This window comes from Cervus elaphus, chromosome 23, assembly GCF_910594005.1.
Source record: "Cervus elaphus chromosome 23, mCerEla1.1, whole genome shotgun sequence".
NCBI lineage: Eukaryota > Metazoa > Chordata > Mammalia > Artiodactyla > Cervidae > Cervus > Cervus elaphus.
This window is the reverse complement of record NC_057837.1, coordinates 18,047,306-18,072,796: the sequence shown is the minus strand read 5'-3', so window position 1 is coordinate 18,072,796 and position 25,491 is coordinate 18,047,306. Positions and strand designations below refer to the sequence as shown.

At 38.7% G+C, this 25,491-nt stretch overlaps 2 protein-coding genes across 2 annotated transcripts in view; one reads left to right on the top strand and one right to left on the bottom strand.

Annotated features, from left to right (window-relative positions):
- The window catches only part of LOC122681479 (protein adenylyltransferase SelO-like), a 33,046-nt gene extending 12,813 nt beyond the window's left edge, over positions 1-20,233 (bottom strand). Inside the window, 12 exon segments of the mRNA XM_043883628.1 lie at positions 678-757; positions 3,903-3,995; positions 4,100-4,181; positions 4,280-4,324; positions 5,300-5,429; positions 7,712-7,787; positions 8,542-8,588; positions 12,632-12,719; positions 14,334-14,432; positions 14,536-14,592; positions 16,344-16,472; positions 20,048-20,233. Of these exon segments, the coding sequence (XP_043739563.1) occupies positions 678-757; positions 3,903-3,995; positions 4,100-4,181; positions 4,280-4,324; positions 5,300-5,429; positions 7,712-7,787; positions 8,542-8,544 (509 nt within the window). The 5' untranslated portion in view covers positions 8,545-8,588; positions 12,632-12,719; positions 14,334-14,432; ... (1 more) ...; positions 16,344-16,472; positions 20,048-20,233.
- A 576-nt stretch (positions 20,234-20,809) lies between these two features.
- Positions 20,810-25,491, top strand: part of PDSS1 (decaprenyl diphosphate synthase subunit 1) — a 40,110-nt gene continuing 35,428 nt past the window's right edge. Inside the window, exons 1-2 of the mRNA XM_043883626.1 lie at positions 20,810-21,022; positions 25,101-25,165. Coding sequence (XP_043739561.1) covers positions 20,864-21,022; positions 25,101-25,165 — 224 coding nt within the window. The 5' untranslated portion in view covers positions 20,810-20,863. The remainder of the gene's footprint in view (positions 21,023-25,100; positions 25,166-25,491) is intronic.

Genomic DNA, 25,491 nt, shown 5'->3' with positions numbered 1-25,491 from the left:
CAGGGATTGAACCTAGGACTCCCGCATTGCCCACAAATTTTTTACTCTGTGAGCCACCAGGGAAGCCCATTTAGTTATTTGAGATAAGCCCCAAACTTTTACTTTTACCAATTAAATAATTCTGTCTTAAAAAATTTAAACTCCCTGGCACCTATTTTTATCTCAAACACAGTTTTCTGAAAATAACTTGTTCTTTGTTACTCATGGACAGCTTTATGAAAACCCTCAGCTGCCATTAAACTGTGAAAGGCTGTTTGCTCCTGTGCATGCTGTGGTCTCCTCCTTCAACTTTTCGTGTCCTACCTACAACTTCATACTCTGTCATGTTTGTTGCTTCAGATTCATTGTGACGGTTATGAAGCAGAGTAACTTCTGACAGTTGTGTAAGATGTGAGGATAGTTAACAGACACTGGAAGAAAGCCCAGGACGCACTCTCTTTCCAGAGCTTCAAGGCTTTGAGGGGGTGGGTCCTTGGGCTGTGTTATCAGAGTTGAGGTGAACAGAAGGGTACTCTCTGTGTGGGTGAGATGTTAGCACACACACCTCATCCAGAGCAGACTTCCCGGGAGTTAGAAGGAAATGTTGGAAAATGGAAAGGAAGTGAGGAATCTGATGGGTTGATGATGCTAAAGTAACACATTACATGCTCTTTCAAGAACTGATTAGATCACTTTACCTCTTCAGTCTCCAAAGGTACTGGGACACACAGGCAGGAAAGAGTTTGTGCTTTGAGATCATTTTCAGTGCCCAGAATTCCTAGAAGAAAATACAGTAATAGACTGCTTATTAATATTTGTTCAGTTTATTTTAACTGTATGTTCCTTAAATTGTATGTTCCAATATTAATAATTTATAACATCCAGATTTCTTTTAAGGTTCTCTATTTCAAGCAGAGGCAGTAAAAACGAATAATGTTTTACTTTTCTTTATAAAACATTCAACTCAAATTCTAATTCATGGAAATCCATGTAATAGAATGATTTAAGAGAAATAAAAAAATATACAAAGTTCTTATAAATAGACATTACATGTGAATACATATCAAAACCCTTCCTTTAAATAGGGAACTTGCTTAATTTATAATTTACTTTGAAAATTTAATTTGTAACTTTTATTTAGTTATCTACTAATTCATTATGTCAGCTACGTGCTAGGAACTGTTAGTTGAGAAGGATATAAAAATTAATAGGACATAGCCTCTACTTTTTAAAAGGAAAATGTGTAAACAAATAATTCAGTGCCATTTGAGAAGTGTTATAGAAATATGCATAATGGTTAAAGGAACAGAAATAAGCTATTAGCTCTAGCTAAGTGTTACGGGGTTGAGAAAGTTTCAAATTCAGAAGACACAGAAATGAACTATTAAAATAAATAAAGGCATATGATCTCCTCTCCTAGATTTTCCCAATATTCAGTAATTTAAATATTAACACTTGTCAAGAACTTGTTCAGATCACGTTAACATTACTTTGTCTCAGTTTTCTACACATTAAATGATAATTAGTTCTGATAGGCAAATCATTACTAATTTTAAAATTATATCCAAGATGCTTAATAGTTAACATTTTGCTGAATAAGTAGACAGTCTTTTATTCAAATCACTCCTAAAAACATAATTTATGGCTATTTCACACCTGGGAGAACTATATATATATATATATATATAATTTTATGTAGATATATACATGTATATATTTCTTTAGTTAACACAGAAAAGATCATAAAATATAATGAAGAAACTGAGATTTTTAAAAATATGGCTATGTTTTTATCTGAAATAATAAAAACAATGATCAACATAAAAGATTCACACCCTATAAGTAGATCTATATTTATAAAAATCTATAATAAGTAGGAGTCTTCTGGTTAGTTCAGTTCAGTTGCTCAGTTGTGTCCGACTCTTTGCAACCCCATGGACAGCAAGACACCAGGCCTCCCTGTCCATCACCAACTCCCGGAGTTTACTCAAACTCATGTCCATCATGTAGATGATGCCATCCAACCATCTCATCCTCTGTTGTCACCTTTTCCTCCTGCCTTCAATCTTTCCCAGTATCACGGTCTTTTCCAATCAATCGGTTCTTCGCATCCAAGTATTGGAGTTTCAGCTTCCGCATCAGTCCTGCCAATGAATATTTAGGATTGATTTCCTTTAGGATGGACTGGTTGGATCTCCTTGCAGTCCAAGGGACTTTCAAGAGTCTTCTCGAACACCACAGTTCAAAAGCATCAATTCTTCAGTGCTCAGCTTTCTTTACAGTCCAACTCTCACATCCATACATGACTACTGGAAAAACCATAGCTTTGACTAGATGGACCTTTGTTGGCAAAGTAATGTCTCTGCTTTTTAATATGCTGTCTAGGTTGGTCATAACTTTTCTTCCAAGAGGCAAGCATCTTTTTATTTCATGGCTGCAGTCACCATCTGCAGTGATTTTGGAGCCCCAAAAAATAAAGTCTGTCACTGTCTCCATTGTTTCACCATCTATTTGCCATGAAGTGATGGGACCAAATGCCATGATCTTAGATTTCTGAATGTTGAGTTTTAAGCCAACTTTTTTACTCTCGTCTTTCACTTTCATCAAGAGGCTCTTTAGTTCTTCTTCACTTTCTGCCATAAGGGTGGTGTCATCTGCATACCTGAGGTTATTGATATTTCTCCCACCAATCTTGATTTCAGCTTGTGCTTCATCCAGCCCAGCATTTTGCAAGATGTACTCTGCATATAAGTTAAACAAGCAGGGTGATAATATACAGCCTTGTACATTGCACTCCTTTCCCAATTTGGAACCAGTCTGCTGTTCCAAGTCCAGTTCTACCTGTTGCTTCTTGACCTGCATACAGATTTCTCAGGAGGCAGGTCAGGTGGTCTGGTATTCTCATCTCTTGAGGAATTTTTCAGTTTGTTGTGACCCACCTAGTCAAAGGCTTTGGCATAGTCAATAAAGCAAAAGTAGATGTTTTTTTGGGACTCTCTTGCTTTTGGATCTCTCAATGACCCAGCAGATGTTGGCAATCTGATCTCTGGTTCCTCTGCCTTTTCTAAACCTAGCTTGAACATCTGGAAGTTCATAGTTCACGTACTGTTGAAGTCTTGCTTGGAGAATTTTCAGCATTACTTCTGGTTAATATCCATATTATTCCATAAATGCAATGGATTAGTATTGAAATAAAAAGATGACACATATTCTTAAAACTAAATTAAGAACAGCCACTTTGGTAACAGTTCAGCAGTTTCTTTAAAAATTAAACATACATTTACTAAACAATCCAGCACTTCTACTCCTCATATCTACCCAAGAGAAATGAAAACATGTTCACACAAAAACTTGTACATGAATGTTCATAGCAGTATTTATTCACAAGAGCCAGAAAATGGAAATGATCCAAATGTCCATCAACTAGTAACTGGATAAACAAAACATGGTCTATCCTTATAAGGGAGTTATAAAGTAATGAAGAGGAAATAATATTTTAATATCTACTTAAGAGATCTTAAAAGTAATAAAGAGGAAAGAACCACTGATATAGGTTACAACATGGGTGAACCTCAAAAATATGCTAAGTGAAGAAGCCAGATACTAAAGACTACATATCATATGATTCCATTTATAGAGAATGTCTAGAAAGGGAAACCTTAAGAGACAGAAAGATTAGTAGTTGCTTGAGGACAGAAGCAGAAAAAAGGAATTCACTGCAAATGGGCACAAAGGGTCTTTTAGAGTGATGGAATTGCTCTAAAATCAAACTGTGGCACAGCTGCACAAATCTGCACATTATTTAAAAATCATTGAATTATACACTTAAAATGAGTGGAATTTTAGGGTATGTAAATTATGCCTTAACAAACCTGTTAAAGAAAAGTGAGTTAAGAAAAAAGCCAAAAGGCATGAATAAATACCTGAGGAATGACTAGTTCCTATAATTGGCTTTGAGTGATCTCACTGAGCTGCCGAAATGTCATTGTAAAGTCAGCTTCTGTCTTTTCCATGAGCTAATGAAAATAATTACATTTAGCAGCCTCAGCCATTCCAAGAATATACAGTGTATTCAGTCAAATGTTAATCAGGAAATAAGATAAAATGATAATAAACTCACATGTAAGAGAAATGCAATTAAATCATCATCACCCTCGCTTTTTCCAAGTAATCCCAATTTGACTTTGAACAGTTCTCTAAATCTAAAAGGAAAAATGCCAATTCGTTATTAAAATTCTTGCTATTTTAAGAATTGCCCTCAAACCAAGCAGGATGCTTTAATGTGTTCAAACAAACAAACCTTGTATAATAAGGAATGGGATACTCCTTAAGAATCTGAGTGGCACTGTAGGGAGAAAAAAAGAGAGCATAGGTAAACCTTAATTTAATATTCACATTCTTGAATTACATTTTATGTGAACAAAGTGAACCTTCTCATATATTAAATAATGTTTGATTATGTGCTACTGATTCTATTTAGTGATTTAATTATATATCATATCTTAGAGAAAATTGTCCATATAAATTTACTGTCTCAAAGATTTGAAAACAGTACAGGTCAAATCATGTCACTCCTGAAATATCACTATATACAATTAGCTTAGAGGATGTCTCTCCATAATACCAAAAGAATTTGGCGTATTTGACCCAAAACAATGCATGAGATACCTCACCCAGTACAATGATATTTTATTTGCCTGAATGGGATGGAGGGGAACATAATGTGCAAATAGATGCTTAGTGAGGGAAAATATCTGAAAAACTTGTTCTCTTTTAACAATAGAGAAGGTGGCAGAGAAGGGAAGATAACTGTGGGGGGTCGGAAATGCAGTAGTTTCCAAATCAAAGCGGGTAGGGTAGGGTGGGGGGATGAGTGAGTTGCTCAAATCATTAAAAGGTAAGGAAAGTAGGGGGAGAGTTAAATCAAAGATAATGCACAATGTAAAACAGAAGGAATAAAATATGTCAGTTACTATAATCAATGTGAATAGCCTATATATGTCTGTTAAATAAGAAGCCCGCTACTTAGAAATTCAGAAAAACAGTAACAACCTATGGATCAAATAAGAAATAAACTATGATTTCACAACACCTAAAAAACAATAAATAGGAGAACACTTAATCCTTATAACTATGGAAAAAGGCCAACACTGTACCCTCTCCCCCTCAAAAATATATATATAAACATATATGTAGTTTGGAAGTCTTCATTATTAAATACTAAAGATTGTTTTTAAAATGTTTCTTCGTTTTCAAAAAGTGATCACTATACAGATATATTTTCACACTGATTTAATTAGTGGATTTTAGGTTTACTCACAGCTGCTTTTGCCTAGGATTCAATAATGGGTTTAGCACTTGTAACAACTTGTTTAAATTAAACATCCCAATATTGGCCTGATTTCCTATTTTATATCTTCTTTCATCATCAGATGCGTTTGGTACAAAATCTGTTTAGAACAAAAATACAACCGTTTTACAATGATGACAATTATAATAGTTCTTTCTTCATTTTTAAGTTCACATTTAAACTTAGTGAATTTATATTTATTAGATAAAAACATTTCTGACATTTAAACATTTAACTCAAGAGTAATGTAAATACTTAATACCCATGCTCGTGAAAATCTTTTAAAATATGAATATTTGCCTAATAGAGGCACATATTTCTAACCTACAAGAATTTCCAGGTTATCACGTGTACTTCACTCACCAACTCAACAGCATGTTCCCTCACCTTGATCCTATAACAGATCAGTAAGGGGTGAGGTTAAATTACTTGACCAAGGGCACAGATTAAGGATCCATCAGATGTCAGAGCTCAGACTCATGTCTGTCTGACAACAAAGGCCCTTCTTCCCTTCATGGCATCTTCTCTTAATAAGTAATTCTTTGGCTTTCTGGTTTTTTTGCCACTCCTAGGGGCTTTCAGGATCTTAGTTCCCAGACCAGGGATTGAACCTGTGCCCTTGGCAGTGAAAGCTCGGAGTCCTAATCTCTGGACCACCCATGGATGGGAATTCCCATCTTTGAGTACTCAATATTGTATCCCTGTGGCAGCTGGAAGATTGAGTAGCACATAATACTCCTGTTTAATCAATGAACCCAATTCTTTCTACTACCTCAGCATTGTGTTAGCCATAATGGTTTATCTAAAATAAACCAGTGATAATTTTTTTTAGTGAAATAAAGAATATACATGTAAATCATACATACCTGGATTATAGGCCTCCATAAAACCAAATGGACCATAGTCCATTGTAATGGATAACAAACTGAAGTTATCAGTATTACAAACACCTAATTACAACAAAATGCCAAAAGCATGATAATAAAGTAATAAAGCATTTTTAACTATATAAAACTATGCAGAATAGGAAAGATCATGAAGATGCATTTGTTTTAGAAATGAAAAAAATTAGTTTACCAACTGAAAGTTTTAACTGGTGAAGTCAAGTAGCTTAATATATATTAAAACTGTATTTTAAAATTAAATTTAGCCTTTTGTTGTATACTTCCCCTCCCCAAAGATTTCAAATACTACAGAGACAAAAGCCCCAAGAAATAAAAGTTCTTTTCATTTGTCCTGAATTTCTAGCATTATTTCAAAATATATGTAGTTTGGAATGGAACTGAGACTACTAAAGAAGTAACATTAATTTTCAAAGGTTGTGAGAGTGGGGGAAAGGTAAAATATCCATATTGGTACATATCCATATACCCCATAACTAACAGTCCTTAGCTGCAGACCACCAGCAGTGTGGGGAGGGAGTGTGGCCTCCTAGGGGAGGGGGTTGTGGCAGAGTGTGGAGAAGGAGGGAGGCTGGGCGTGCATACACCAGCCTAATGTCGGAGAATTGGATGTGGTGGCGGCAGTGCCCAGGGTAGACAGTTTCACCCTTTTTCAGAGCAGGATGACTCTGCTTGTCAAAGTGTTCAGTATATATATATATATATAGACTCTCTAATCCAGTCATTCCACTTTTAGGAGTTTATCCTCAGAAACTCACCTTCAAATACAGCTGTATGGTGGTCACTGCAGCACAGTTCATAAAAGCAAAAACTCCCTGCTCACCACCCCAACCCATCCCAAGTGAGACACAGTGAGTATGTAATTAAGGCAGAGTTCAAGAGGTTTTGCAGTGTGAGAACCCTCTTTGGTATTTAGTCATAGATCTTAGTATATATATGATTTGCTTTTCAGTATTCTCAGTTCAGGCAGATATTCCTTCCAGTGTAACCCTACACACACAAGCCAGCCCTATTTTTATAGATGTATGAATACCATCCGAAAAAAGTTTAGGAGAATTGAGATGAAATCGTTACTAATGATCCTGGAAGATCAAGAATATCCTGGAAGACAGAACTCACAGGCACTTCTGTATATTTTAAATTCTTTACCATAAGCAGATAGTGCTTTTATGATTAAAGTTTTTTTAAAAAGGCTTTTAAAAGACCTAATATATACTCACAAGGTTAAAAAGTTTTACAGGTAACAACATCCTCATCAAATCAAGGATGCTTATTCTATTTTGTGTATCTGTTCCATTCAAAATCATTTTAAACATGAGAGAATTGTTTCTCTTCCTAAAAACAAATTCATATATTATAAATGTTATTCCTGCTCACTGGTGGGAATATTTTAAAATACACACAAAAAAGAAGTCTTCTGGCTTCAACAGATTGATTCTACTTTCTTATCAGAAGACTGAAACATCAGTAGATAACTTACCATGAGCAAAACCAACAGACATCCACAAGGCAATGAACTGTGCCGTCTCAAACATCACAATAGAAAAAAAAAAATCCTAAAATAAAATTAAGAAGATTTTCAGATTTCTCAGTAGTGTAATATGATTTTAGGATCTTTCTGTTTCCAACATGAAAAGATCCTCTCAAAAGTGGGCCAAAAGATGATTAAAGGGATGGAAATTAGTACATGTAAGAAAACAACAGAAGAATATAGAATTATTGACCCAGAAATAACATATAAAAGACTCAGGCACAGTATTATGATCAGATTTTCTCCATGTACAGTAAGAAAAGGAAAAAACATTAGAATTCAGCATAAAGGAGTTAAATGTAAACAAAATGAGTTATTAAACTTTGAAATGAGTCACCAAGAAAAATAATGGAATTTCTTTCTTTGGGGCTGTTACAAGAAAGAAAAAGGTTATGCATATCAAAAAATTTCCATAAGAATAGAAAATCACATTTGCTTATGATGTATGTATTTTTTTTTTACAACCACTACTGTAGAAATATCTATATATCAAATGTGTGAGAAAAGAATATGTGTGACCAAGTTACAAAACACAACATACGTAGTCAGGATGTAGTCACATCTGTTCTCTTTTTCTAGACACCTTTCAAACAGAACAACTTCCTCATCCATGTCTTGTTTGCGAGGTGGTTCATCATCTTTTCCTTTCAGAACATGTTCAAAGTGCTCTACTTTTCCCTTTTTAACTTTAGTTTTTTAAGCACTAGGTTGTAACCATTGATGGTGGCCAGCCAATAGAGAAAGGAGAGTATTGCCCTTTGTTTTAAAAAAAAACTTACCATCTACTAAGGGGAAGTACTCCTGTATGATGAAGTCTAATAACATCCTAGAGATAAAGGGGAGATAGCCATCAGTGTTCCTCAGAATACGATATCGAATATCAATCATCTCAGTCCACTCCTGACATTCATGAATTCATTATAATGCATGCTTATCATTTTAAAAAATAAAATAAGATTTTACGCCCAGCCACAGAGAAATATTTCTTCAATACCAATCACAACTGGCAATATGTTTCTAAGATCATATTAGATGCCATCTTATTATAATGCAACTCAGATTGGTTCAACAAACATCTACAGAGAACCTCCAAGTGCTAGGAAAAAGAATGACAAAACCCAAAACCAGACATTAAAGAGTATAGAGTCTATTGGGGAGAAAAACATCTAAAGAAATAATGACCTCAATGTCTAATACATGCAATCATAGAAATATATAAAAAGGACAAAGATAACAGAGCAAGGAACGATTATCTATGTGTAGAAGGTCATGTAAGGTTTCACAAATAAGGTTTCAAAGAAATTGGTCAATGTTTGAAGTTAAAATATTGAAGTTGTGTATCATGTTCCATTCCCTACTTTAAGTGACTACCCTGGTTAGTCGACTACTAGTGTTTCTTGCATTGGATGAGAGAATCCTGAAAAAAAGCTGGGGATTGCAGATATGATTTGGGAATTATTTAAACCCATTCAGAACAATAGGAATGGATTAGAGTTTATTTAGAGTGGATTAGAGACCTGTTTCAGGCACTTGGGAAACAAAAAGGAATATATACATGGTTGTGGTAGCCAACATAGGCATTTTCAGGATAAACAGGTCACCAATATATATCAAATGTCAGAGAGAGAAGTGAAATATAATTGAAGGATGACCACCAGATGGAACAATTTCAGTGATCCGGTAAATTTGAGTGGAATGACCACCCCCCAGAACAATGAGAAGTTAGAAGCAGCGCCCTTTGAGAGGAGACTCCTCTCTCCATAAGCTCGGATGACCTTAGTTCAGTGTTGCTGTTGTTCAGTCGCCAAGTCGAGTCTGACTCTTTGAGACCCCATGGACTGAGGTATGCCCTGTCCTTCACTGTCTCTTGGGATTTGCTCAAATTCACGTCTACCAAGTCAGTGCTGCTATCTAACCATCTCCTCCTCTACTGTCCCCCTCTTTTGCCTTCAATCTTTCCCAGCATCAGGTTCTTTTCCAATGAGTCAGTTCTTTGCATCAGATGGCCAGAGTATTGGAGCTTCAGCTTCAGCATCAGTCCTTCTAATGAATATTCAGGACTGATTTCCTTTAGGATTGACTGGTTTGATCTTCTTGCTGTCCAAGGGGCTGTCAAGAGTCTTCTCCAGCACCACCGAGTCCAGTAAACACTTGCTAAAGAGACTTGGGAGAAAAGTCATGACAACGGTGATGACTTCTCTGCTTTTCTCTCTCTCCATACTCTTCGTGGACCAGGAATTTGGATTTACTAAGCTGGTAACTTCCCTGATAGCTCAGTTGGTAAAGAATCCGCCTGCAATGCAGGAGACCTGGGTTCGATCCTTGGATTGGGAAGATTCCCTGAAGAAGGGAAAGGCTACCCACTCCAGTATTCTGGTCTGGAGAATTCCATGGACTGTATAGTCCACAGAGTTGCAAAGAGTTGGACACAACTGAGTGACTTTCTCTTCACTTTCACTCTCAAGCTGATAACTACAGTGAGGATCCATGATCCAAATGATTCTAGTTTGTCCAAGAGAATTTTCTTATATTATTTCTAAGTGGCTTTTTAACAAATGGAAACAGAATTCCTCTTAAAGGAGGAAACATTTTTGTTTGAAGAAACATCTTGCTAAGTCAGCTTTGAGGAAGACAGAATTTTGTGAGGGTTGATTCCGTAGGCCCCAAGACATCGGAGTTTGGTGGAAGCTACACTGCGTGACACAAGGGGAAGAGCTTTTGATCTTTTAAGGGAGTTGTTCCTCTGTCTCACCTGAAGAAATCTTCAGTAAGATTTGTTCATAAATGCTTTGTGCAGTTTCAGTCTGTCGTTTGTTTGCTTTTGCCCTGTTGAAGGGACTGGGTCAACCCAGTATGAAACAGGCATCACACATGTCAAAACCGGAGTCCTGGAAAGAAGACACATGAGCCAGAGCACACATCCTGGGAACTCCAAATGTTGGAGGAGAGCTCTGGAACCTCGTGAGGCTGAAGAATTCGGGAGTTCGAGTTGCTTCCACCCGGTGTCTGGGTGGCACAGAAGCCCTCAGTTCCAACTGGGTTTCATACTAGAAAAAAACACTCCTTGAGAAGAGGGTCTACTGTCGGGAGCCATTATGGGGGGTCCCACCCATGACGAGGTCATGAAGAAAATACCGGGCAGGCAAGGCCGTCCGGGACCCCATCCATGACGAGGTCATGAGGAAGATACCTGACAGGCAAGGCCATCTAGGATAAGGGACCCTCCAGGTTGGCCTCGGCCTCTACCCTACCCTATATCCTCCCCCCTTTTCTGCTGTTGTTCTTGTTTGCCCTGCTGCGGATTCTTGTGTTGCCTGCTGAGACCTCTCCTGCTCCTCTTTCACTGAATGAGGACCAACTTAAAACCCTAATTAATAAATCTCCTGGACACTGGTACCCTATGAAGGGGCCAGGGGTGAAGGAAATGCTTCAATTCAAACCCTTTTGCTGGCATTCTGGCTTGTTTGATAAATGTGTGCTCTCATTGCACAAAATGCTCATAATTGTTCTAAACATCCTAAGCACAGGACGCTAACAAAAGAAACTATTAAGCCCCTTTGTGGGGTGAGAAAAGCTCCACAAATATTATAGCCACAAATGTGCCTAATAGAAAATAGTTTAGATAGAGATTAGCTGGTGACTTCTTGCAGGTAATTAACTTTTAGACTAAGAGCCTGTTTTGTGCCATATCTGCTGTTTTTGCAATCCTTTGCATTTCTGTTCTGTAAAAATGTAATCCTATCTAGTTCCCATGGAGATGACACCTAATAGAAAGAAAATAGATTAACCACAAAAAAGACAGGGTCGGCTACTGAAGTTGCTTAAAGTTGCACCAGGTGCAAGCCATAAATTGTCAACAGGCCTGAAAGCCAAAAGATATTATACATAGAGATTAACCATTAAAAAGGCCCTATATAGGCACAGAGCCCTTTGGGGGGCGAGGAAGCCCTATTAGAAAATACAAAAAATATTGTTTTAAAAGTGGTTATTAGATCAACGTTTGATTGATGTTAATGTGCTGAGGTTGTGCAGTGGAAACTATTGTTAATATAGTTAAAGATATAGTAAAATACGAGTTTAGCCCTAGTGTAAAAACAACAAGATAACTGTTAATTTTAACCAGGAGTGCTAAACAGGGGCTGCCTCACCAGAGCCGCAGAGTCTTTGTGTGTTAAACTTTTTAGATAAACTTAGCTGAGAATTTCTGCAAAAAGACTGACTTTTATGTTAACAGGATTGTATTGCTATTATGTTGCGACTTGCTATACCATGAAACTGCCAATTTTCTGTTTTCTGCTAACCTCAAGGCCAGAAGATAATGTACAAAAAATCTATGGGAAAAGACTCTCATAAACAAAAAATATACAGAGAACACCTGGCTTCATGAAGGACAAGCTGATATAATGTTAAACTAAGTCTGTGTGCTTATCTGCCCCTTAGAAATGTACCAACTTAGGGTATAAAGGCTACGGTGAAAAATAAAGCAACTGCCAGACTCTGCAGCATATCCTGGTCTGGTCTCTCTCTCTCTCTCTCTCTTTCTCTCTCTTTCCCTAGCAGACTTGGCCCCATCAAGGCCGGTCCCACGTGTCTCTCTCTCGCCGACGCCAGTGATCCTGAGGGCTCCCCTGGATCCTGCTGGGGCTGGACCCCGGCAGTCTACTGAGTCTAAACACATCTTTTTCAACCTCCTAGAAACCCACACGATGGTAGACACACAGCATATCTAATAGATGTTAAAAATATCTATTAATTGAAATTTCAGGTCTTACTTACAAGAAAACCAAAAATATTTTAACTTCATAGCACATAAACAAGTGTTTCTTCCCACTGTCTTCTACCATGAAAAAAAAACACTGGTTTTCTAACCTTAGTAAATCCAGTTCACCATAATGAGTCAAAATTTCTAACGATCCAATTCTAAACCAGGATTTTGCAACACACAGCACTACTGCATCTGGAAAAGAAACATTTATTTTAGCATAAACTATTTTAAACTGTGCAAAAACAGCATAACATGCTCTTCTTAAAAATGAAATTATTTTAATAAAAAAGAATAGAGTGATTGAATTTATCAGAAAAATAATTAATTTACATCCTACAAAGGGCCAAGGCTTTTATCTCTTTCTTTACCTAGTAAAGCATGTAAGGCTGTCGGCCATTCTCAATAGCTCTGCTTTATAAGTAGTTAAATATTATTGACTTTCAGGTCTTCTCCCTCACCAGAGATTTAGAGACAGGTTTCCCTCGCTCTTTCTCTTTTTACTACTCTACTACTCTACTTTCTGATGTTTTACTTCTGGCCTACTAACAGCTGAGGGGAAAGGTAACCAAACTTACTGGACGTAAACAGGAAGTAAGAGCAATTAGGATCTGAGGAAAGGTCTTGGGGCGGGGAGGGGGGTGTTGAGGGGTGGTCTCCTGGGAAGGAAGTGTATGAATGTTGGTGCACTGGTTTCATGACATTTTGGGATGTTTTGCATTGGTTGTCCATGAATTTCCCATGTTCACTTCCCAGATGTTTTGCTATTTCAAAGGATGGCTTAGTGATATAAGCATATGAGAAAGGATATTCTATTATCATATCATAATGCTGAACTTACATCATGAAGATCCACAGGTCACATTTTTGATCTTTTGGTTTTTAGTATTTTAAAGTCTTTACTGAATTTGTTACAATATTGTTTTTCATATTTTGGCTTTTTGGCTACAAGCCATGTGGGAGCCTAGCTCCCTGACTAGGGGTTGAACCTGCACCCCTTGCACTGGAAAGTGAAGTTTTAACCACTAAATCATCAGGGAAGTCCCCACAGGCCATGTTTTACGAAGACTGCTGAGATGCCCAATATCTGTTATTCCCGAAGAAGTTAGTCTGATTTTATGTAAGCATTCTAAGAACTGTCATTACCTTGTTCTTTTGCAAGGTTTCCACTGTAGAATTGATCTCTCCATACCACAACATCACTCACAACCAGACCGAAAGGTAAGAGAACCATCCAAGTTGTACTTTTAACTGCTAGCAGGCTATCAAGAAGTTATAAACTATACCTAATTATGTATGGATGTGAGAGATGGACCATAAAGCTGAGCACTGAAGAATTGATGCCTTTGAACTGTGATGTTGGAGAAGACTCTTGAGAGTCCCTTAGACTGCAAGGAGATCCAACCAGTCCATCCTAAAGGAAATCAATCCTAAATATTCATTGGCAGGACTGATGCTGAAGCTGAAGCTCCAATACTTTTGCCACCTGATGCGAAGAACTGATTCATTGGAAAAGACCCTGATGCTGGGAAATGTTGAAGGCAGGAGGAGATGGTTGGATAGCATCACCAACTCAATGGACATGAGTTTGAGCAAGCTCTGGGACTTGGTGGTGGACAGGGAAGCCTAGCGTGCTGCAGTCCATGGGGTTGCAAAGAGTTGGACACGACTGAGCATCTGAACTGAACTGAAAACTGTAAGAAATAATGAGAATTCACGCTCTTGTGGGTGTATCTGCTCACTTCACTGATGTGTTTCTGAAGGTAATGGGACGCAGTCCTAAAAGCTAGCTTACAGGAAAGTTATTACCTTGCAGCTCTGCTGGTGGGAATTCCAAGATAATGCAGAGCCTCACTACACAGAAATTCTCTTACAGAGGAACGAAGGATGGCTCTGCCGTTGCCATTTCTATGGGTAAAATGATAAAAAAGATTTTCAGTTATAATTCAGATAACATTAATTTCTACTTAGATGACTAAAATTAAAAAAAAAAAAAGAACCCAAAATGTACCGGGAGCATGGGGTCTTTCCTGAGCCTTTTAACTGGAGCTCCCATTTTTCACCTTGCCTTAGGAAAAAAAAAAACAACTAAATATTAGAAGATTTGTGTTAATATTTAGCAGAAAAGGTATTCTACAAGAAAACATGTAGTCCCTGTTCATGTAAATTGCAGTAAGATGGGCTCTTCCATCCCCAAACTGATCTGACCATATCCCAAACTAAAAGGGAAAAGAGAAAATTATTCATGTTTATTAAACTTTAGTGTTTACTGTAATCTTATATTCAAAATTTGTCAAATGATACTGGAACAGTGTATTTTTAAGATTATAATAATCAACAACCTGAACAAAGGTGAAAATAAAATTCAATCCATAAGTTAAATTCATTGAAAAAATATAAATTTAAGACATATAATTAATTTCTTCATCATTTTATAGCTGAGCTTAAGCTTGTTTGGGGTAGAATACTGACAACTGACCTATTTAATTCCAGAATGTGAACTAGGAACAACTGTCAGTAGAAAATTTACCTGTACTATACATATACAATATAAAACCAGGAACATACTGTACCTGGAAAAAACTGCTTTTGAATGGACATGATTAACTGTTTCCAGATTTTTGCATTCAGATTTGTTTGTGGTTGTTCAACTCCCGGCTATGCCACTTACTAGTTGTGGAAATTTGTTTGTTACTTCATCTCGGTGAGACTGACTTTTCACTTACATAAAATGGGAAAACCCTTGCCAGATTGTTGTAAGAATGAATGTTAATATATGAAAAATGTCTTGCAACATGTCCAACACACCCAAGTGCTCAAAAGATGGTAATTATTATTATTGCTAATGGCTACTTGCTAAGTTAAAGATCACCCTATTTTCTTAAATTAATCAAACTCACAAGAAAGTCACAGCAATTTCAACAATTGGTTCTGATTCCTTTTTTTTTTTTTTTAGATCAGTCAGATTCCACAGATTCCACAGAACTTGCTTCAACATCTTGCTTTACTTCTAGAAGGCAACATTAGATATAAAGCAACATGTTTGCTTTATTTCTAATTGCTTTCTCATGTACAACATCCCCAATTAATCCTGATTTAATTTCTACCAGTTTCTATTAAAAGCAGTTCTAAAACTTTGCTCTACAGCTATTCTGGCAAAATTATATTTGTCCTTCTGAGGCTTTTATATTGATGCATCAGGCGACCTGACTTTGCTTAAATCTCTTGCCAAAAACTCCACAGAATGATTTTTTTTAGCAGTAATTCACAGAGCTATTATATTGTGCTGCCTGAGTTTCCTGAGTTCCATCAGAGAAACTTAAAAAAATCACATCAGCTAATGCATATAAACATTTCATGACACATTCTTCTAGAAACATCTTGGTGAAGTTTCAATATACTAATATTAGAGAAATTAATGCAAGAAGAAGGAAATGACAACCCATTCCAGTATTCTTGCTGGGAGAATCCCATGGATGGAGAAGCCTGGTGGGCTATAGTTCATGAGGTTGGAGAGAGTCGGACACGACTGAAGTGACTTAGCATGCATGCACTTCTGTAATGGGATAGCATTTCCACCAGCTGCTTATATTTGCATAAGGAAGTGATACTGGTGCTATTTTTTTAAATTAATTAATTTATTTAGCTGTGCCAGGTCTTAGGCACTCGGGATATTCAATGTGTTGTGGCATGCGGAATCTTTTAGTTGTGGCATGTGGGATCTAGTTCCCTGAGAAGGCTTCGAACACGGGCCCCCTGCATTGGGAGTGCTGAGTCTTAGCCAGTGGACAACCAGGAGAGTCCTGGTATTATTCTTACCTGGTGGCCGCCATATCTGTGAGCCAATGGAGTGGATCCAAATACTATCTTTCTACCACTTACAAGCTGGATAAAATCATCTGTTTCTGAGACAGATAAATCAAGGTCCAAAATATCTTCCAGCACTTCCTGAGGCAGGGAAAAAAACAAACAACAAAAAACTTCTTACAAACTTAAGTAATCCTTTGATAGTTTTTGAGAAAATAAACTTTATGGAAGAAGGAAAATTAAAAGAATAAACTTCTTACAGAATTACATTAATATCTTACCAGAAGAGACGTACCATACTTTCTAGGATTATTTATGCTACTTGGGAAAATTAGTTCTATTAGATAGTTCTAAAATTTTTGTGGATTTCTTATTATGCATGGTAAAATAATATTCTTCCTAGCACATATCCTTTCAAGGAAGTAGAAAAAAGTAAATGTCCTATCTTTTTTAATCTCAAATTCATTTATATCTTGAGAGAACAATTTAGAATTTGTTATTAGAGCCCCTTTCTAAGAATTTAACTCATTTACCTCTTTTTTTTTTCCCACAAAAGTGTGTTTTCCTTGTAAGATAATTTTAAAATGAAACTGAGTTCTAGTCCTAGGAATAAGTATAAAAAAGTGATTTCTAAGAATGACATTCTCCAAGTTATAAAGTTTAAACACAAATCATTTATCAATAGACTAACAAGTTAACTCTGAAAAAAGTTACTAATTTTTTAGACAAAATTATAGTGAGTTAAGTATTTGTGTTGTGAAAAAGTAAAGCCTAACCTTTGAAACTGCTACAAGACGTACTCTTGATTGAAAAGAAGTGGGGAAGGCAATTGAGAAAACACAGTTTTTCACGTTATGCACATTATTTTAACAGGATCAGTTGGCAACACAGCTGATTAAAAAAAAAGACCTTCTTAATGTTCTCATTTGTTGCATATACAGCATTAATAATCCTTAGAAAGGCTACAGCTCTTCAAGAAAATCGACTTAAACTACTATTTTGTTCACACTTTGCTATTTAAAGCTACCCTATTATTTTCAACCATTTTCTGATTCCAATCTCATGAGAAACTTCAAAACATTTGATACATGCCTGTTCACAATGCTAGAAATTTAAAAATTGCCTCTAAAGAGATATGTTTCATAAAGTCCATACACTAAAGTACATATTTTAAAAGTCGTAGAGGAAAAAGGAGAGCTTTGAACATGTTTACTTTTAAGTATAATTCTTAAAACCTTAATGTTTTCCTAATCTAAAGCAATTAAAACAAAAATATAAAAGAGACCAGGTGTATTACTAAAAGATATAAGAAACACAAAAATCTATGTTTCTGGATAAAGATATTATCAAGTTGTCACTGTCACCAAATTATTTACCAAACATAATGGAAATACAATCAAAATCCTAGTAGAATTTCTTTTTTGAAGAAACAAAGTGTAAATATAGGAAAATAAACTTTTTTTAAAATAAGAGAGGAGCTTATCATTTTCAAACTTATAAAAATATTGCTATCCTCAAAATAGATGCAAAAATCAATGGGACTCCAAAAGCACAGAAAAAGTAATGTAAGAGTTCCCTGTATAATGAAAATGATTATTTTGAATCTGTGGAGAAAGGTGGCATCAGGTTGATTTGCTAAACTGTTTGGAATACCTCCTATTTATTCCACCCAAGCCTAGGTGGACTAAATACCAGTTATAATAGAAACAAGAGAATTCTTATATCTCCTCCATGGAAGTAAAAAACAGGCAAACGTGGGTCAGATTTAGGTCTTCATAGTTTTCTCTAAGTACATGGTGAATAAGGCAGCATCGTGGGGAATTATCCACCAAGAAAACCTCTGATTAGTAGTAGATGATCCATTGTTCCTGCTAGGAGAGCCACTGTGTGGAAATAGGCTAAATTATATAATAAAGGCATTTTCTTTTATGGTGCTATACACTTTCAGTAGCACATGGCAAGTATATGATATTTAACTGATAGTTATGATTTTGTACTGATGGACTCATACTTTGGCAAGGTAGTTCAGCTAATACCTGTGATCATTGACCATGGAATGAAAAAGACTGTTTCACAGGCACCCAGTCCTCACCCTTATTACATTTAGCCAACTCATCAGTCAGAGACCAAGACCCCAGCAAAAATTCCAAATATATGTTAACCCTTTTCGGAGAAATTGGTAATAGAAGTAAGGGTATCATTCCAATTCTTCAGAATTCAGTGGGGCCTCGGAATATTAAATGCACAAATATTGCTAACCTTTCAGTGCAACTATGTTTGAACTGCTTCTCTCAGTAAATGTTCTTATCACAGTTATATTGATAATTTTATCAGCTATCAAATAACCTCAAAATGAGGTATTTCTATGCAGTACTATGAAATAAGACATGGTTAATACATATATAACATTTTATATATAATCCTTCCTTGGCTGTAAAACCTAGTCCTACCTAGTGTTATGAACAGTATCTTCATGATGGAAATGTAGCCAATTCTGCAATATCAAAATAACTTTGAAAATGTTTTTAGCAATACACTTATTCCATTTTTATCAGTGTTGCTAGTTGTTTCTTTTGTTTAAATGCAGTGAAAAAGACTGCACAAAAGGAGTCTCTTCTTTGGCAGTTAATTGCTCAGCATAGACAGTGTGTTAACTTCCTAGAGTCATGCTTGACTTAGTTGGGTCAGAAGAATTACTTTGTATTCTCTGGTGTCCAGTTGGTGGGTTATTGTTCATCAGAAGTTTATTTATAATGTTGGAGGCCTTGACTAATTTCAGCTGCTTTACCTACTTAGCCTTGCCATTACTACATCTTTGTAAGAGCCAGGTTGTTGCTTTAATCTGGCAAACAATGTCTCAATGAAAATGGCTTAACAGAATCATGCAGAGCCCTGTTTTACCAACTATGTGAGCTTGGGCAAGACACTTAATATTTCTCCCTATCTAGAAAAAAGGGCAAAGGATACTGTTTGAAGTCACAGGATTGTTGCAAGTTCAAAGGTTTACTGCAATTCTATTTTCGCAAATTCTACCTGTTGGTTATTTCTTAATATGTAAACCTAGATCAAGATGAGCCACCAGATGCATAGTAACAACCTTAATCTAAAGCACCTGACACATTTTTTTTACATAATTTTCAATATTGGAGTGGGGGAACACCTCAACAAAATGGACATTAAAAAACTGTATTATATTCTTTTATTCAGTTGAAAAAACACTTTGAAGATAAATCTAAAAATACTGTGCTCAGCTATTTGGGTACTTATGTTTTTTTAAGTGCAAAATGCATGGGTGACAAGAACAAGAAAAAAATATCAGAATCACAGTTGTCTGCTTGCTGGTCTGTTTTCTCATCGGAGAGTTGTTTTTTGTTTCTTTTTGAGGAAGACACAGCAAGTTTCTATTTCTGTATCCCTGATGCTTACACTGTCTCTGATCAACTTTGTGCGTTTATGTGCTTGTATTGATTGATTAATTATATCACAACTTCCGTTATAAAGGCTCAGACGGTAAAGAATCTGCCTATGCGGGAGACCTGGGTTCGATCCCTGGGTGGGGAAGATCCTCAGGAGAAGAGAATGGCTACCTACTCCAGTATTCTTGTCTGGAGAATTCCATGGACAGAAGAACCTGTAGGTCTACAGTCCAAAGACGCCCTGTCAGTACCATGACAAGAATAGATGTGGACATATGATTAAGGAAAGGACTTTCTAACCCTTCTCGGGTATTAGTCTTGTCCATTCTCCAGTATCCCCTGGGCTGGTTACAAGCAGCTTCAACATTATCAAGTAGGAAACAACTCCACACAGCTCAGTACACGCACGCGCGGGACTCACACATCCAGATGTGAGCAAGACCTCCAAACTAGACCACGATATATCTATGAAGTTTTCAGAGGAGAGAGTCCAGAAGTCGAGAGACGAAGCTAATCTAGCTCCTCTTTCACAACAGCCCTGCTCGGGGTTTGACCTGTTCCTGGAAAGATGCAAAAGGTTGGCATTTCCTTGCAAGCTAGGTCTCCATAAAGAACCGACAACGGCGTGGCAAGTGACGCCCAAGAGAAGCAGCGGCGGAAACTGGAGCCTGCAAATTAGGCAGCAAAACGGGAACCCGATGCTCTGCGTCCTATTTCCGCCTAAAAACGCAGAAGGAAAGTTAAGGAGTGTTCGTCGGGCCCCCTGTAGCATTTCCAGGTGACAGCTGGTTTCCGCCAGGGGTAGATTTTGGCGGTGACTGCCGGAGGCACGGGCTGGACAGGGTCGGGAGAGGCCACTTCCCGGGAGGAAGATCCCGCTGGCTTCTCCCGGGCCGGCGGCCGGCGAAGGTACGAAGGGTCCAGCCGCCGCGGAGTAAACTTTGTGGCCGCCCCTCCAGCTCCCCAGCTAGACAGTCCTCCATGAGGAGAGCGAAGAAGCGGGGCGTGCGACGCCAAGCTCTTCCGGTGCCGGACTTCCGGCTCCGGGTCATGGGAGGAGGGGCCGCCGGGCCAGAGGCGGAGCCGCCGCCCTGCCGCGACTTTCAGACTCGGACCATGGCCTCGTGCTGGTGGCGGTGGCGGTGGCGGTGGCGGCGCGGCTGCTCTTGGAGGCCGGCGGCGCGGAGCCCCGGGCCCAACTCCGCAGGCCGCGCGGCACTCTCTGCGCCGCGGGCTGCCGCCGCCGCTGCCACTGTCGCCGTCGCCCGCGCGCAGGTGAGGTCGGGGAGCGCACGCCGCGGCCGGCCGCAGAGGTCACGGCGCCAATGACAGCGGCGCCGCGGAATGAATGGGGCACAAGCTGCGCGCGCGGCGGCCGGGGACCGTGGGGCCGCGCTGGGATGCAACCCTGGGTTGGCGGGGCTCCGAGGATGGGACCGAGCAGAGGGGTGGGCGCCCGGCGTCCGCCTGAAATGGGGGGTGCCCCGCGCGCGGCTGCAGAGTGGTGTTCTGGGACCGGGGAGCGTCTTGGGTGTCAGGGAGGGGCAACGAGGAGCCGGGTCCAGGGCAACGCAGGTGTGGCCCAATTTTCTCCTGGAGTCTGTGTAACGCGTGGAGAGCGTCTGCAGGTGTTTCCTTTCGAGTTAACAGTCAAGGCTTCGGGGGCAACCGAATTTAATTGGGATTTTAGGGCCAAAGGTGCTCTGAGCGCTCAGAGGTGCGGAAGGCCGGGGTAGCCTCGGAATAGGTCTCGTGGAGAACGCGGGGCTGCTGCTCAGAGTGAACAGGAGATCGGCTGTGCGGTAGTTGCTTCGGAGGGAGGGCACAACTGAACGGGCTGGAAGAAGAGGCCCAAGGGTGTCGCCGAAGTGGAGAAACCTTGATGTTTAAGTCTGACTTCTTGAAGTAGAGTCAGAGTCTGAGTGCTAACTGTGGACTCTGGTGTTCTCTCCTGTTGCCTTTGGACTCCATCTCTTTTTTTCTCCCTTTGTAGTCAGTTTAGCTTCTGTGTATTGACAAGTTTCTGGCTCTGTGAATCCTGTTCTGCACTCTGGTGATTAACTTGCTGTAGGCTAAGCTGGTATTGGATAGTATAATCACGCAAGATCGATGGACTCACTGTCTTTTGGAGACTTCTCCCGTCACATAGTAATTGTTATGTGTTTGCTTCTCATCTGCAAGGCTCATTTTTTTTTTTTTAAAGTTTATCTCCCAATATGAAATACATAGCATTTCTAAGTGCCTGCTTTTGGATGCATATGGGTACATAAATCACAACTTATTCAGAACAGACACTTGAAGAGAGAATGGCAGTTGGGCTGGTCTACAGAAGAGACAGTAAAGAGAGAATATGGGGAATAGAGAGACTGGGATCCGTGTAGGTGCTGTCCTAGCCAGGCTTCAGATATTCCTAGTACTGCAAATGAGGATGTTACTTGCAGAGAGGGATGCACCCACCACTGATGACATAGATTCTTCTTTGACGCTCCTGTTTTAAAAAAAACAATCCATGCCCATTAAGCAATTCTCTTAGCTACATAAAGGGTGCTTTCCTGGAGAGAATTGTTGGAGGAGCTTTGCCGATAATGCCAGTTCTGTATATCTCTCTTTTTTATTCATTTTATTTATTTGCTTATTGGCTGTGCTGGATCTTGCTGCGTGGGCTTTTCTCTAATTGCAGCGAGTGGGGACCACTCTCCAGTTGTAGTGCATTGGCTTCTCTTGTTGCGGAGCATGGGCTCTAGGGCGTGAAGGCTTCGGTAGTTCTGTCACATGGGCTCAGTAGTTGGTCTCCCTGGCTCTAGAGCACAGGCTCAATAATTGTAGCACGTGGGCTTCGTTGCTGCCCAGCATTTGGGATCTTTGGGACCAGGGATCAAACTCGTGTCTCCTGCATTGGCAGGCAAATTCTTTTAACTCTGAGCCACCAGGGAAACCCCAATACCGTCTGTTTCTGATTTTTGTGTCAGTGGTATTTTTCACTGTAAATTACTTCTGGTGTCTGCCTTAGGAGAGGGTGTGTTTTGGCCAGTTCAAGTCTCACAGGGCCTAAAGGCCCTTAGGGACAAAGTTCAGCAACAGTAAAGCCACGCCGGGCTCTCCCAGCAAAACTCCACTCTTAACTCCTGTTTGTACATTCTCTCAACCTCTTCACTGGGAGTGTTCGCATATCTTGTGATAGGACAAAAACCAGGGTTTGTCTGATTGTGCCAAATCACTGGTATGTCTTGATTCTTACTCAGCCTTTTTTTTTTTTTAAAGTAACTTCATGGGAGGCAAGTTGAATTTCAGGGGAAAGGATGAGATGGAAAGATAGAAAATCAGATTTGGGAGATGGTTGATGTTTGCGCTAGTCATGGTCCCTAGGTGGCCCCGGTGCCACAACACCCTTTTAATACAGCTCTTCTGTGTTATCTCTAACCTCACTTCACAAAACCTCAGCCGAAGATAGCTTGGCTGATAGCTTGGCTGAGTACATCCTATAAATGTTCATAGCTAGGAGCTTTACGTGTAATTGCTCAATTAGTCCCAGCATCTTTGCCATAGATTTTATCAGAAAGCTGTCTCAAGGTAACTAGTAGGAAATGTTGGGATTTGAGCCAAAATCCACCTCCTAGGCTTTGAACAAGTTACACGTTGCTCAGTGATTAAGAGCCCTCTGTGCTAGCTGTGTAATTTTAACTCTTCACCGCACTTAGAGATTAGGTTTCAAATTGAATAAGTATTATAATAAATACTAAATTCATGTGAATTATTTACGTGCGAAGGCTGAAGAAGTAGGTTAAGTGTCACGTTGGGTTGAATTCAGAGGAGGTTTGTTAGTTTTTTTCTTTAGGACATTGTAATGCCTGGGACGTCATTAATGGATTTGTAGTGCCATGGGGAATACAACTCTGGGCCACCTTCTTCGACCACTGCCTGCCAGGCAAAGTCAGCATTTATTGTCATTTTATTTTATTTATTTTTTAAAATAGTGGGCCATTTAAAAAATTATTTGACTGCCTTGGGTCTTAGTTGAAACACATTGGATCCTTCCTTGCAACATAGGCAGGATGCCTTGCTTCAAGGTATGTTGGATCCTGGTTCCCTGATGAGGGATCCAACCCACATGCCCTGCATTGCCAGGTGAATTCTCCCCCACTTGTCCACCAAGGAAGTCCCTATTGTCATTTTAATATGTAAAGCAGTGTGTGTTCACTAGAGAAAACTCAGAAAATATGAATTAAAAACGAAAAGCAAGAAACCTCCCATGATCTGATTTATTCCAAAATAACCATTTTTAATACCCCCCCATATGCTTCCAAACCCTGGGTTTTATTTGTATAGTTATACAAAATTTTTAGTGGAATCACATAGCGCACAGTGTTCTGTAGGTGCTTTTTTCTTTTGATGTGTTGTAAACATATCCGTATTATCAGTTTTTCAGACTTCTCTGAATTTCAACTTCCCTGGCTGTATAACACGTAGCTGTCGAGTTGAGCCCACATCGTAGGACGTTATTAGAAAGTCTTGGTTGTAAGACCAATACAGTGGATTCATTTTCTTCTTGCTAGTGCTAAGTCTGTCCTTGGTCAAAATATTTTCTTTAAATATCCTATAAGAGTCCTTCCTACACCAGATTAGTAGTTTTTGAAATGCCTGTGTCCCTGAATTCTTCAAGTTTGGCTGCTCTACCCCTGGGTCACTAGTGCCTGTCATATTTGCTGGCCCGTAATAGTGCTCAGCAATTGTTGTCTGTTGTCACCACAACCTCAGTCTCCTTGAAGCCATCTTCTGTTGTTCTTGATCTCTGATTAAGTTAGTATTATCAAAATGTGCTGCCGAGCTTGTTTGTTAATACTACTTTTCAAGAAGTACCATTCCCAAGTATATTCAGGAACGGTGGCTTGACATAGGCAGTGTTTGTGTAACTAAATTTCTCAACACTGAAATCCTCTTTCACTGTCTGGGCAGGTGCTTTGGGGATCTTGATTATTGTCTTAAACCAATTTAAGATTTTAAGAGTGTAAGCCACACTAATCCTTACTACTCTCTGCCCAGTGTTAGTTAAATGGAAGGGAATTTCAGATCTGGAAAGATAGGTATAAATGTGGAGCAGTCTTTGGGAGAAGGGATAGATTATAGATGTTTTCTATTTCCTGCTTTTTTTCATATTTATATTTTCTGTAATGACAGATACTGCTTTTGTAATATGGAGGGGAAACATCATTTTTTCTGAAGTTTGCAGTCTCTAAATGGACAACTAAAAGATAAAATATTACTATTTTTTATAAATTACAGGAATTCTTATTTAGTGTTATAAAAGTTTTTCATGAATATTCTCTTAGAAGTTTCTTAATGTTTTATTTTATAGATGTCCTATTGTAATCTTATGAAGAGTTTAACATCTGCCTTTCCAAATATGTATCGTGTATCACGGTAAGTTTATTATCCGTATTGCAGCTAAAATTATTAGTCATATATGTTGCCAGTAAATGTCTATTCTAAATTGTGGTGGCCTATTCACTTCAGGAAATTGAATGTGCTATTTAAGTGTCATAATACCTGCTTTATGTGATCTTGGTCTTCTTAAAAAAAAAAAACAGTCATCCATTGGTGGGGCGGGGGGAGGAGGGAACATTGGTTCTAGAGCACTCTCACCTCAGATACCAAAATTAGGGATGCTCAAGTTCTTTATTGAAGAAGGCACCCCACTCCAGTACTCTTGCCTGGAAAATCCCATGGATGGAGGAGCCTGGTAGGCT